Source organism: Gasterosteus aculeatus, chromosome 17, assembly GCF_964276395.1.
Source record: "Gasterosteus aculeatus chromosome 17, fGasAcu3.hap1.1, whole genome shotgun sequence".
NCBI classification, from domain to species: domain Eukaryota; kingdom Metazoa; phylum Chordata; class Actinopteri; order Perciformes; family Gasterosteidae; genus Gasterosteus; species Gasterosteus aculeatus.
The window spans coordinates 15,233,003-15,246,393 of record NC_135705.1 but is presented as its reverse complement, the minus strand read 5'-3'; the positions used below and the strand labels follow the sequence as shown (position 1 = coordinate 15,246,393).

General features: G+C 43.9%; 1 protein-coding gene across 1 annotated transcript in view; it reads right to left on the bottom strand.

The window, feature by feature from the left end:
• The window catches only part of celf4 (CUGBP, Elav-like family member 4), a 69,916-nt gene extending 57,551 nt beyond the window's left edge, over positions 1-12,365 (bottom strand). Inside the window, 1 exon segment of the mRNA XM_040203568.2 lies at positions 11,561-12,365. Coding sequence (XP_040059502.2) covers positions 11,561-11,837 — 277 coding nt within the window. The 5' untranslated portion in view covers positions 11,838-12,365.
• Positions 12,366-13,391: the final 1,026 nt, after the last annotated feature.

Here is a 13,391-nt window from a genome sequence, read left to right as displayed (position 1 = left end):
TTACATTTTAATGACAAAAAAAAGAAAAAGAACGATAACCGTCACTTGTTATCCATGTGTGTGTGCGTGTGTTTGTTTGTGAGTCCCCGAAGATAACAAGTCCCATCTCTTGCCTTGCTTCCAGAGTGTCCGTCTCTAAGCTGTGCTAATCGATTGTCGAACAAGGAAAAAGGGCCGGCGTTTAATGTGTTGCATGTGAAGGATTTACTGGGGAGCACAGCCACTGAATCAATGGCGTAGAAAATGCATCATTAGGACAGCGCCGTCCCCCCACACCACCCACACCACCGTTCCCTCACCTCCACGCCACTAAAGCCGGGACAGAAAACACACAAACATTTATATCCACACTCAAACCACAAAGTATAAAACCTTCTTCAACAACATGCGCACCACGGAGACACAATTGTAACACGATACTTGAACACACACTTGGTAAAAGCTCCATCCTTGGCAGAGGACACACACCGAATGTCTCGAGCTGTCCCCACTGCCCAGGCAGACCAATCATATGACTCTCATCCTGCCATTTTGTCTGGAAAAGATTTGAAGACTCACTAACTTCAAATGTAAATAAATAAAAGTGGAATGACTTGGCCGAGTGAAAAAACACAAAGGTTAAATCAACATGGGACACTAAAACTGTCTGAAAACCAGACACGACGAGGCTGAACATCTTAACGTTCAGCCTCGACGTGGCAAAGCCAATTAATAACAAATCTGCCTACGGATGAATCATAAATCACAGAGAAGACAAAGTTCTTTAACCCTGTCATGGGAGCAGTCCCATGTCTTGTCCCCCTGGTGAAACACTTAGAGGATAAATACTCCCCTTAATATTCCTCTGTGCACCTATCCTCTCCTTTCGACTCCCCTCTCCTCTCCTTTCCACTCCCCGTCCCATTATCCTGCCTCGGCGGACATCCTGTCCTGTCCCGTCCGCCTCGCCAACCTGCAAGACGGAGACGAGAGGACGATCCAACGCAGAAGGGGGAACATGAATCATTACACTTCCTGTTGTTGCACGCCGTCCGGGGAAGGAAGAGAGAAGACGCCCCTGGGGCTCCGATTGATTCCGGAGACTTAATTGGGTTTATTAGCCAAGATGTTGGGCCCCGCAAGGAGGCTCCCACAGGCCATCGAATCCCTCCCCCCCCCCCCACACACTCCCATTCCCACTCTTCTGAAGGAGAAAGCCTGCGTAATTGTTTTCCCTCCATCTTCTGTGTCATTGTCAGATGGGTCCTGGGGGATTATTAGCAACCCCAGGTCCCTCAATAATTCATCCAGAGCTATTTATACACAGATGGAGAGTCCTCTAAAGTCTCCCCCAGTGAGCTTATCTGACGCGTAGACAGACAGACAGACAGAGGGAGAGAGAGAGAGAGAGAGAGAGAGAGAGAGAGAGAGAGAGAGGGAGAGTGATGAGGACACAGTGCTACAAAGGGAAAAGCGAGAGAGAAAGAATGAGAGAAAATGGGAGGCATGTACAAAGAGAGGGAGGAGGATGGAGAGAGGCGATCACAAAGAGAAATTCAAAGAAACGACAAAGGGAGGGAAACACTGTATGGAACAGTTAGAGCGAGAGACGGCATTGTTTTAGGAACACACAATGACGATGATTCTGGTCCGCATTTAGTTTCAAGGTGAAACTCCCTCGCCTGCAAAGTGAACAAAAGCATCGTCCCGGGAATAGCACACTCTCCCGCAACACGCATTAATGGCTTTTAATCTTCCCCGCTTTTTTCGTCCATTTAACACAATTAAGATGTTTGCAAAGCTAACATGGGCCACTGGTCGCTATAGAAAGGACACATGAAAGACATCCAGGGATTTTCATATGCTAAGTAAACACAGTTATCCGTCCTTTCTAACGTGTCAACGCGTAAGACCAACAAAACGGCAGTCAGCCATTTCTTAAATCGCCTAATAATTCAAACAGAACATTAAGGCATTAGCATATCAACTTTAGCGCATTAAGTAGCTGCTAATCCCAAACAGTTAGCGTTGTGCTAAAGGAGTCTGCGTGACTGCATGCTTTTAATGGCTTTGCAGCTACCTGCATCTTTAAGCCTCCGAGTTGAGGAGACATTTTGTTGTCGTCGGGCTAATGAAGCCTTTGGCGCACAGCGTTGATTTTCAAAGTCCCTTTGTTGGCGCTCCAGACACAGATAATTATATATATTCATCCCCTTTGGCAGCAACTTTTATCCAGCTTATTTAGAAAGCTTGGCTTCCTCTTTGACAAATTGGGACATTGAAAGGCAGATTCAGTGATAGTTTTTACATTTTGCATCGATGGCACATTAATCAGGACAACTATAGCGATGGGAGAAGACTTGCTTAAACACCCTTTGTTAATTGTCCGTTACAAATAGTGTCACAAAAGTTATGTCATTATCTAAAATGCATTCATCTGCCTGCAAATAAGAAATATATCCCTGGCAAATAGTTTTTAAATGTTTTTTATTTACAGGCTTAGGTGAGGCACTGTTTTACGGCGCGTCGTCTACTTTGCTTCACTACGCTGGACAGGAAATTATTGGTTAATAATTTACTTTGTCATGATTGAATTGAATTAGTTTGATAAAAAATGATAACTTTAATGTTGCAGCGTAAAACGTTTTCATGTTTTACTTAAATTGAAACCACTTTTGATGAAAACAATTTTGGAACATGACATTGGAAACTAATTCTCTATTTTTATTTATGAAGTCGGCTTTTGTTAGCTTTGGGTACAGCTTTCGCCAAATTAATTGCTACTGCCCAGTGTGTCTTCATGGTATTGAAAAACGATCCGTAGAGGAACTCATTGTTTTCCCTCTCTGACTTTCTCTCCACTCACACGCAAATGCGCGCGCGCACACACACACACACACACACACACACACACACACACACACACACACACACACACACACACACACACACACACACACACACACAGTCTTCTCTGTCTCTATCTATAAACCCATGAAATCATTCCACACCAAGTGAGGCGGGGTATGTATAGGTTTGGCCAGGATTCCCATCTCCTGTTCTGTGATTAAAGGACCAAACTAATGGGCTCTGTCTCGTTGGGAACCTGTGTGGGGCTGGTAGAGACCTCAGAAGCCATTAAATTGCAAATCTGTAATAATTTGCTGAAGGCTTTCTGTCCAGATCATTCCCTGGGCTGATTTGTGCTTTGCAGTAACGCTCTGAATGGCCAAGCACAAACCCAGCTGAGCCCACCGGCCAGCCAGCCAAGCTGGTTTGCTCGAAGGCACACCAGATACACACAGGGCTATATTTACTTTACTTATTACACGAAACCACAGTGCAAACGTGATTTTTCATTACATTTCTATTTCATAGGAAGGCAGCAGCTAATCATTCAAGGAATCGGCCCAGAATAACTTAAAACATAATAAGGTGCAGTGGTCTGATTGGCAGATAAAAAAAATGAATAGAAATAGTGTAAATAAAAACCCTTACTTGCTATTTAATAAAAAAAGATTCTACACCAATTTAATTTGGCATGTTAACAACAGTAAGTTCTATTACTATCTAAGTGTTTTCTCAAAGTTAATATTTTAACAACAATTCATAGCAATTGAATACATGAAAGGAAAGATTAGGCATGAAAATAAAATGAGCCGCAATATGAATAAATGATAGGTACATCGTTACATAGGGAATGTTTAGGGCCAGGGGGGCAACACTTTTTCAATCGACCAAGTCATAGCGATCTGAACCTACTTAAATCCAGGTCATGTTTCCTCACTTATTGGCAAGAGCCTCCCTTAAAGACATAACATAGGTCTTTAGGGGGAGAATATATTTACTCAAGCATCTTTTTTTTAATTACAGATGGGGTCGGGTTCAATACGGCTCACTTCTCTGCCAAAGTTAAGACAGTAAGTTTGTATTTGATGGGTCCTCCAATTTATGTGCATTCACGTCCTTTTTATAACCAATTTGCGTCTTCAATATTTTAAGTAAAACAGCTGTATAAAAAGGGATTTTTATTTCATTTTGGAAATGACTGGAGAACAGCAATGGTTTGTATCACCCTAAATGCAAAGAACCTTTTGGCTGATGTTTGTTGAGGTCAGCATTTGCACACTCATCTATTTTTGCAGATCCCAAACACTCTAAAACTTTAATACTATATTATAGTGCCGAGCAACATTAATATGTTATGTATGAAGTACATGAAGAAAGTGCTCGAGCTGACAAAGATAGACGCAAAGATTTACAGTAAGACGTGTCCAATTAACATGTTGTCAGAGATCCATTTAATACAGAGGGGACTTGCTTATTTAGCCCCGAGGTGGCAGGAGCTGCAGGAGTCTAATTCTGCTCCCGTCTCAGGAAGGTCATTCCCCCTTCTTGTGCCATGATGGCCACAGAGTAGTGCTTAAATCGGGCAAAACGCAGCCTATAAATTACAGCAGAGGACAGAGGGGTCAAAGCCTGGCATGAAACTGGGCCAGAAGCTATCAATCTGCCGAGGCTATCTTTCGAATCGCTCTCCGTCTTTTATTCTCAGCCTCTCCCTCCTGCTTTCATTCCTTGTGCTCACTCTGTGTCTGTCATTTAACAATCTCCCTGTAACTCCATTTTTAGTCCGCACATCTCTTTACAATCTCTGCTCTCGTTCTTGTGTACTGCTCTGTCTCTCGATACTCTTTGTCTGTCTTTGTGTGCAACCCCCCACAAGAACTCGTTTCCATGGATCTCCCTCGCCTCTTTTCACGCATTCTCTTACATCATCCCCATTTCAACATCTCTCTAATTCTCCTTCCCTCTCTCGCTTTCCTTCGCTCTCTCTCTGTCTTGAGCTCCTTGTCGTTTTACGCACTCTTGCACCATCACCCTCTGCAGCTACATTTTTTGCTCTATCTGCTATCCCACCAGCAGGATGGGGGAAGCCTTGACGTACTTTCCCTCAATGTGGTTTGAATGGTAATATCTGATAGCAAGGGGGGGAATTAAAATAGAAATACAATTATCTAAGATCATCTTGAATGTTTGACGGCTGTTTTTGTCATTCAAAACTGTGCGAAACTAAAAATAATTCCTAATAAACTTCAGGTTTCCCTGGTGCATCTGATCATTAGCTCTGTTAGTTTAAATACTGGATGCTGAATCTGGAAGGCAAAACTTGTCAAGAAAGACTTGATTTTATTCAATACTTCTGCTATTTTCCCCCAAACAGGTTTGCATTACAGATGCTACCCAAACCGTAGAAAACGTCTGCATGATTTATTAATCTTCCTCCATTTTTGGAATCAAACTTGATCTTGAATAATTGAGGGAGATCTTTGAAAAGCCCTAACCTCCATTCCCACCTTCCTTATACAAGTCAACGTAGTGCATTTTTAATTGGGGGCATGAAATAAGCATGAAGAGAGATTGGGAGAAAGTGGCTTGAATCAGGGACGACCAAACCTGGAAGTCGTCGCGGAGCACAGGACATCGTGTGCACCCAGAGAGAAAGAGCAAACATGCATGACAAGTAACACATGCTCAACAATCTTTGACGTGCTCTCGATCTGGGGCAAAGAATACACGCTTTACGTAATCCCTGATACGCCAATTAGGATTATATTCAGTATTTGATTGTGAATATCAATCCAATTTATTACAATATCTGTTTAAAGGTAATAATGACCTCAAAAACTTTTTTAGAAATAGTATGAACAAAAGAAAGATCATTGGATTATATAAGATATTAGATTAAACATATTACATAATACTTCACAAGAATCTGCCCCATCTAGCTGTGATAGACTTTCGTTATACTCTCAATAATGCTGCTTTGTCATGCTGCTGTTTCTTCCTACACCGCCTCTGCAGTAGAGAAGTGCTTGTGGACCCGTTTTCGTGAGCGCAATCAGGGTTTGAGTTGATTTGAGCCTTTTAACATTTAGAATTAAACATTAAAAGTGAACTACTGCTCGTATGGATGATATTTTGCATGGGTAGTAATATACCCTGCAGTTTAATTACACACACACACACTAGTGTGTTACATTAGAGGAGGGCGGAATCCTCCACTGCTCTCCGCACACGGCGGAGTTCTGCCACGGTTGACATCGACAGATACGTACACGCACATGCAGGTGAGCGGACGCCCACGAGTCGGATAGATGTTGGTGTGTGTGCGTCTACAAACCCCCCCTCCTGACATCTCCCACCGTCTGCAACCCCCCCCCCCCCCCCCCCTCCTCCTCGCCCCCACTCTTCTGTAAACCTAAGGGGGAAATTACATGAAGCTAAATGATTAAAGTGCACTTGCCCACGGGACGGCTTTTTATTAGTAATGATGTCATCAGTAGAAAAACAGTAAATCTCAAAAACAACATGTAAGGCTTTCCAACATTTCAAAAGTATTGCATTCCCCATCTCCTGAACCGGCCACCGGTACTTGCAGGGGGGCTTGGAAGTGGTATTAAGCGTACCTAAAAGATTGAAAAGGCCTGAAGCGTCAATTTTTAAAAAAATGTAGCACAAAGCACGATAACACTTCGATGATGCAAGAGGCTTGAAAACAGAAAATATTTACTTCTCCAAGGGGGCATTTGTCAAGAGTATATATTATTGTCATCCTTTGGAAGAATGGTAGACTGAAGCAAGTTGTTTAACCTCTCTTTTATGGAAAACAAAATACCTAGTGTCATTGAAACATTAACATTAACATTTACTTTGACCTGGCTGAGGGCTGTCAGCCGACCACATTGATTGTGTAAAAAACACAAGAAAGCATTTCCACCACATGTTAAGAGATGTTTTTACCTTGCATCATTTTCAAAATGTTCAAAATAAAACACCACACCCTTGTGATGGGAAGTGGTAAAAATGACTTTGCCATGTAAAACCATTACCTGCATCACGCACAATAGCTCCTGATTTTACTGCATAATTTCATGTGTGCCACTAAACAATCAACCCGAAAGCTTTTTAGTTTGTTTTCCATGAAATTATATTTCATGGTCATTTCAAAGGCGTTGCTGATTTACAGATTACAGATTTATTGTTTGTATAGTTCATATACAGTATATGTATCTTGATAAAATATACATGTGTGCGCAAAAACGACAATTTGTGCGTAATGTATCCCTTCGCAGGGGAAACGAGATGAACATGTGGGTAGAGCCGTCCCTTTACATTATCGCTCTCTTTTTGTACGTAAAGGTCAGTGGTTTTAATGAGAAGGCCACTGAGGTCAGAGGAACCGGAGGGCTCCTCCTCCTGACAGGCCTCATGACTCCAACCCTGCTGTTAGCATGCTAATCCTCGCAGGAGCTCCGCGAGCAGTCCTTCCTTTGGCTCGATGCGGTCATCTCTCACTGTGACTAACTGGCTCCCTGCTCGGCCATCAGCCGGCCCACGTCTGACAGTCCCCTCCAATGATAATGGACAACAGAGGCAGTGCTGCCTTGACAACGGCCTTCCTGACAAATTAGGCTGACTGTACTGCTCCGCGCTCTGGCTCCGCCTCTTGTTGCTTGGCAGTTGTGGACTGTGCCAGGACAGGGGTGCTGCGTTGCGCTGGTGGTTAGGTTTACTGAAGTAAGAGGCGACCTTTTCTGGGATACATGTTGCCTCTCTCCGTGACAAAAAAACTCCAAATCGATTGGTGTTTTAAAAAACGGGACACAATGTGGGGCGGAGTGCCCATCCTGAGCTGAGTGTAGGATTCTGGGCCAGCGAGGAGAGGATGAGCGCATAAACACACACACCAAACCTCAAACCGAATGCGAGGAGAGGGAGGGATCTCACAGAGAGAGGATGATGCAACGAGTGTGAAATTTTTCGGCCGGAACCCATGCTGCATTAACGCAGGCCTGCAGGACGAAAAAAACACACCCGCACTTTCTTTCTTTGTTCAAAGACAATTTTTATTATCTTTTTCTTTTGCACGCGGTACTCTAATGGCAAACTTTAACACCTAATTGCCTGCAATAAAACCCAGCATGATACTTTCATGTTTTTGGCATCGTTACTTCCTGGCCTCGCCAAACACGATGAGCCCAATGATCTGCTCTGAACCTGCTCCCTTGACACATTCACTTAAAAGGGTTGAAATATCAACACTGTAGAAGGAACCATAACGTCCTTTATTACCACCATGGATTATAGCCTCCATATGTGGCATAAGCCCCGGACAGTGTGGGTACGTTTAAAGATCATCTTGCTTTATCTCCGCTTGCTTGTTTTCAAACATATTAAAACATTTTATCAAGAATTGATTGTAAATGACAAAATAGTTCATCATTGATCACCAACGCTATTTTATTGCGATGAGGTAGCAGTATCTTCGCTTGACTGTAGATAATTTGCACTAAAGACCATTTGGATCACTTACCAGGTCAATATGACGTATTTGGCCCCTATCTTAAGTTTTCAACACCTGCTGTGGCTTCGAGCAACTCCTTGGCTTTGCAACCACTTTAAATGTCTGAGCCTAAGGCAAGAGCTGTTGCTAATGGATTTAGTTTGTCCAAGGACAAATATATAACTCACATTAAATTACCACCAAATGAAACAACAGCAACGAAACATTGTCACTGGGTGCATTTTTTCTGAAAAACAAAGAGGTAGACAATAAAGGTTTGGCCTGGAACATTATAACAACTGAAGATGTGACAGCCGCAAACAATAGATGATAACCTTTAGGTAATGTCTTTCCCGTATCATCAATTGGCCCGGTGATTATTACATGGAATCAGACTGATGAATAGTGCTAGCAATCATATCTACACCTTCTCTTCCTGAATAGACCCCGGGAATAAACGTCCCATGCTGCATTGACAGAGAGAAGAGAAAGAGAAAAGGGGCTGGCTCTTTGTGCTAGCTGTGCCTCTCAACCCTGTTGTGCTGGATAGCAGCAGCAGCAGCAGCAGCAGCAGCCGGTGACCATTATAAATGGCCTCTATTAGCATGGCTCGGTCGCAGAGGGGAGAGAAATAAAATCATTGGGAGAATGTAGGCTTGCACTGGTGTCACTGCGCCCGCTGCCAGCCTCTGCAGACCCCCGTCCCGTGCTCCCCTCCTCATAACTCCCTCCATCTCTCCATTCCAATGGGACAGAATCCTAAAGACTAGATTACTCGTGATACATGGAGTCATTATGGGGAGGGTTATGGCAACAGCATCACAGGTGGGGCCGACGATGGCTATAATAAGAGTCTCTTTCTTCAGAGGTAGCTTTACTATATAAGGCTTATTTGTACGGCTTGTTGATGTGCAGCAGAACAGCTGGGCCTTTTATTACCTGCCGTAGCAGAAAAAGCTCTGTATTATGTAGCTTAAGAGCATGCTTGTTTCTTTTTAAAAGTGTCATATCACTTTGGGTAAAGTTAAATGAATGCAACAGCATCCCCCGATGAGGCATTACATTGTTAGCGTTGACAGTTACTGTACAAAGTATGTGCCACTGGGAGAGAGAAAAAAAAAGAAAACAAATATTTCAAAAGGATATGGCAGTTTTTCATGTACAATCTTGGCATCACCACAGCCATTATCCAGCATGTCCCATCACTGAACAGGTAACACGTCCGGTAGACAAAGGGCAGAAAGAGGGAAAGCAAAAAATGATGCGTATTATGCGGAATTACTGAAGAGGAAAAAATCAGAGAGAAGAGGAGTTTTCGCGTGGGCGATGTTACAGACTTCCCTCCACTGGAGCATTTCAAACCTTAAAGGGTCATCTTGCCCTCGGTTTGACTCATTCTACTCTTTAGCAAGACTATGAATATTGAAAACGGCATAAAGGAGCGCGGAAAGAAGGGAGGAGTAGGAACAAATTGTAACGTGTGTGTACACATGTAAATTGGTACATTTGTGCAAAACTGACAAAGACAATTTATCTGACAAAATCGTCCTCTTGAGTTAAAGGTCATTTGGCTGCTTTGCGTTTTAAATATATTTTTCACAAGGCCCAGAAAGAAAGACACAGCATTTATTATTCCTCTTCAAGGTATTTATATAATTACCTGTAACTGTATTTACTCTTGTCTCAAACTCTTGCTGTGACATCATGTTATACCTGATTTGTGTTGAACTGTGAAGTCTTCAATAAAACCAGCGTGACGGCATCGCACGCAGTCAGTCACTTTTCCTGTTATTTGTAGGACACGCGGTCTTTTACTGCTAATTTGGGAATCTTCTATGAAACCTCTGGAGGAGAGTTGAAGGGAATGTGGCCTTCAAACAGGTCACAGAGAGCTGGTGAGTCAGGGAGTAGCTAGTGCCTCCAGCTAGTTAAAATATGAGCGCAACGGGGGCTCGCTAATGAAAGCGGGGGCCCTGCCCGGGAAGCAAGGCAGTATATTGCAGTGAGGAGACAGTTCTTAGAATCAGCTGGCGAGCCGTGCCTTTAGTTCTGGGGCCATTGGTGATTAACTGTCCAACAGGGAGTCACTACTACAGCTGGGCTATTAATAAAAGATAACCCCCACACCCTCTCTGCACTTCTCCACCTCTTTGGTTCCCCCGATGCCTGCCGACAGTCTCTACCCTCTGGAATTATTTGAATATCATAATAATTTTGTGACACACGGTGCATCGCATACATTGTTTACATGGGGCAGAGGGGGCTTTTAGGGGGGAACAAGTGGAACTCCCGAAAAGTGATGGCCCATTCTTAATTTACTTTGCTCCCCATGGAGATGTCCTGCCGGTATAGCAGATCAATTAGTGATATCTCCTTAGATGAAATATAAGGCATTTATATTATACCAAAATATGTTATATCAGAAGTTTATGATTATTATTATTATTGACAGGAACAAAGAGATTTTCTTAGCTTGACATTGTGTTTCAGCTTTTGTTAATGAATAAGCCAAACAAAGACTACAAAAATACAATGTGCATAGGCCTACACGTCTTATACTTTACAATGCGTACACACGTGCACGCGCGACCGCCCCTCTCACTATCAGCCCCCCGCCCCACACACACACATACACACACACACACACACACACACACACACACACACACACACACACACACACACACACACAAGCTCCGGCTCCCCACACACGCCTACACGCATAAAGCGAGAGAGTTACGGGCAACAGAGTGTGCGCTGCTGCGGGCAATCAAACACCGCCTCCCCGCTAAAGCAACGTGAAAACGGGAGGTTAACGGCGTGGATTTAGCACTTTAGTGGATGAAAGCACGCTAACAACCGCTGGACTAGACGTTGAATACCCGCGTGCATTCTGCCCACATATTTGCTCCTGCTAATATTACCGTATGCATTCAAGCCGTCGTGACTCCCGATTCGTGACACTGTCATATGTTTGCCCAATAAGACACAGCAAAAGTGATGCACTGAATTGGATAACCAATGAAAATGTTTTTTTTTTAAAAGCCACAAATCCCCAAAACAAAATGCATGAAGTAGCATATTTCTTCAGTCATTCAAAAATTGCAAATTTCTTTCTAACAAAGAAATCTTGCAGGATTTAGGCTCTTCACGCCTCCCAATTTGCGACATAAATATATATTTTTTATCAAACAAAGTGGACCCGTAGTTTGGAGGAATATGGGCCGAACCCACCTTTGTGCATGCCCGTGAAGCGGTCCTTCAGCACAGTGAGCTCGTAGATCTTGCCGAACTCCTCGAAGAGGGGCCGGAGGTCCTTCTCGTCCAGGTTGCGGGGGATCTGACCGATGAAGAGTTTGATGGCATCGTGGTCTTTCATGGGGATGGTGGCTGGGCAGCCCAGCGGGCTGTGGCTGTGGCTTAATCCGTTCACGAGCCCGTTCGTGCTGGCGGAGACAAGACCGACACCGTGCACCGTGCCGTCCACCTGCCCGTTGGTTAAAGTTGTCATCTTCGGACCGGCCCGTGAGTTGGGAGGGGGTACGAACAGCAGCAGATGGTGGTGTTGGAGAATCGTTTTACGTTGAAAAAAAAGCTGTTGGAAGTCTTGTTCTAATGTTGGTTCCGAGTCCGAGCCGCGTCAGAGCCGATTCCACTCTCGTCCTCTCAAAGCCAATATTTACACTGATGTGAAAACACATGTAGCGTTTGGCGAAGACGCATATCAAAAGCGCGCAATGCCGTTGATCCCGATGCAGGCTTTGATTCCTTATATTTATGTCCTAACCAATAACTCGTTCATTGATTTCATAAAAGAGAGGCAGAGAGAAAGAGAAAGGGGAGGGAGAGGGAGAAAGGGAGAATGAGAGAGAAAGAGAGAGACCAAGAGCGTTCACTGTCTATTTACACCCACGTTCACTCGTCCCTGCTTCTTGGCACCCTTTTCTTTTTTTTTGCATTGAGGAGTCGGAATGGGTGTCTTCACGGTTTAAACGGACAGGACCGGTTCAAACCCTGTCAGAACCGTGGGGAGGTTTGAATAAAGGGGGAGGCTGTAATCTGTGCATATTTCAACCCAACGTTGTCTGCTCCCCCCCCCTTGTCTTATCTGACGTCCAAGTGGTACATTCCACCAAAGAGAGGGGGTCTATAAATTGAGAAATACAGAGAATACGGTCCTTTGTGCTCCTACTCAGAGCGAATAACCACCCGTGCACGAACTCATGATAATTCATTTATTCGCGACTTCCACCTCTGATTAACTAATTGACCTACAACATTAATCGCGATAAGCGCTTCAGTCTTCTTACAACAATTTCCCTCGCGACACAGTTTGAGTCACTCACAATAAAATGTTTGTTGCAGACGATGCGTGAGAAAAGTGTCTGCGATTCTTACGAGGTTTAATGTCGCGCTTCGATCACACTTCGTGTTAAAAGCCTCCCTCGTCTCCGGCGACAGCAGCAGAGAACCGCAGCATCCTCGGTTCGCTGCCGGATGCTGGACAGCTCCGTGGTGCTGAAACCTGCCCGCGGGCGAAACGATAAGACCGACGCAGGAGTCGTCGGATAGTAGCGAACGCTCTTTATTGTTGAAGAGAAACACGCGTTTGGGACTGGCGAGATACGTGTTATTAGCTTTTTGTCTCTCTCGCGCGCACTAGCCATTTACAAAGTCAGCTGGATTAGAGGATTTGATTTGGAGAGAGGCAAAGTCTTTGAGCACCGCCGAGTGGCGTAGAGAGGTGGGCACATTGGAGGGGAGAAAGAAAAGTCACACAATGGTGGGACGAACTGACAAGAGGTAAAGGGATGATATTTCCTAATGTCGGAACTCTTTAGGATTCTTCAGACGACGAGCATAGGAAAGACAAAAGAAAAAGAAAGGTCACAATATTACAATTTACACTGCAACAAACCCACAAAAAGATATTTCCCAGTCAAAGTTAAAGGCTGATTTGAAAGGCCATCCGGTATTGTCCAGTTTCGTTATGTAATACATAATATACACAATACTGTTTAAAATCTAAAGTGGGCATTCTCATTAACATTCCTTATCAAAATAT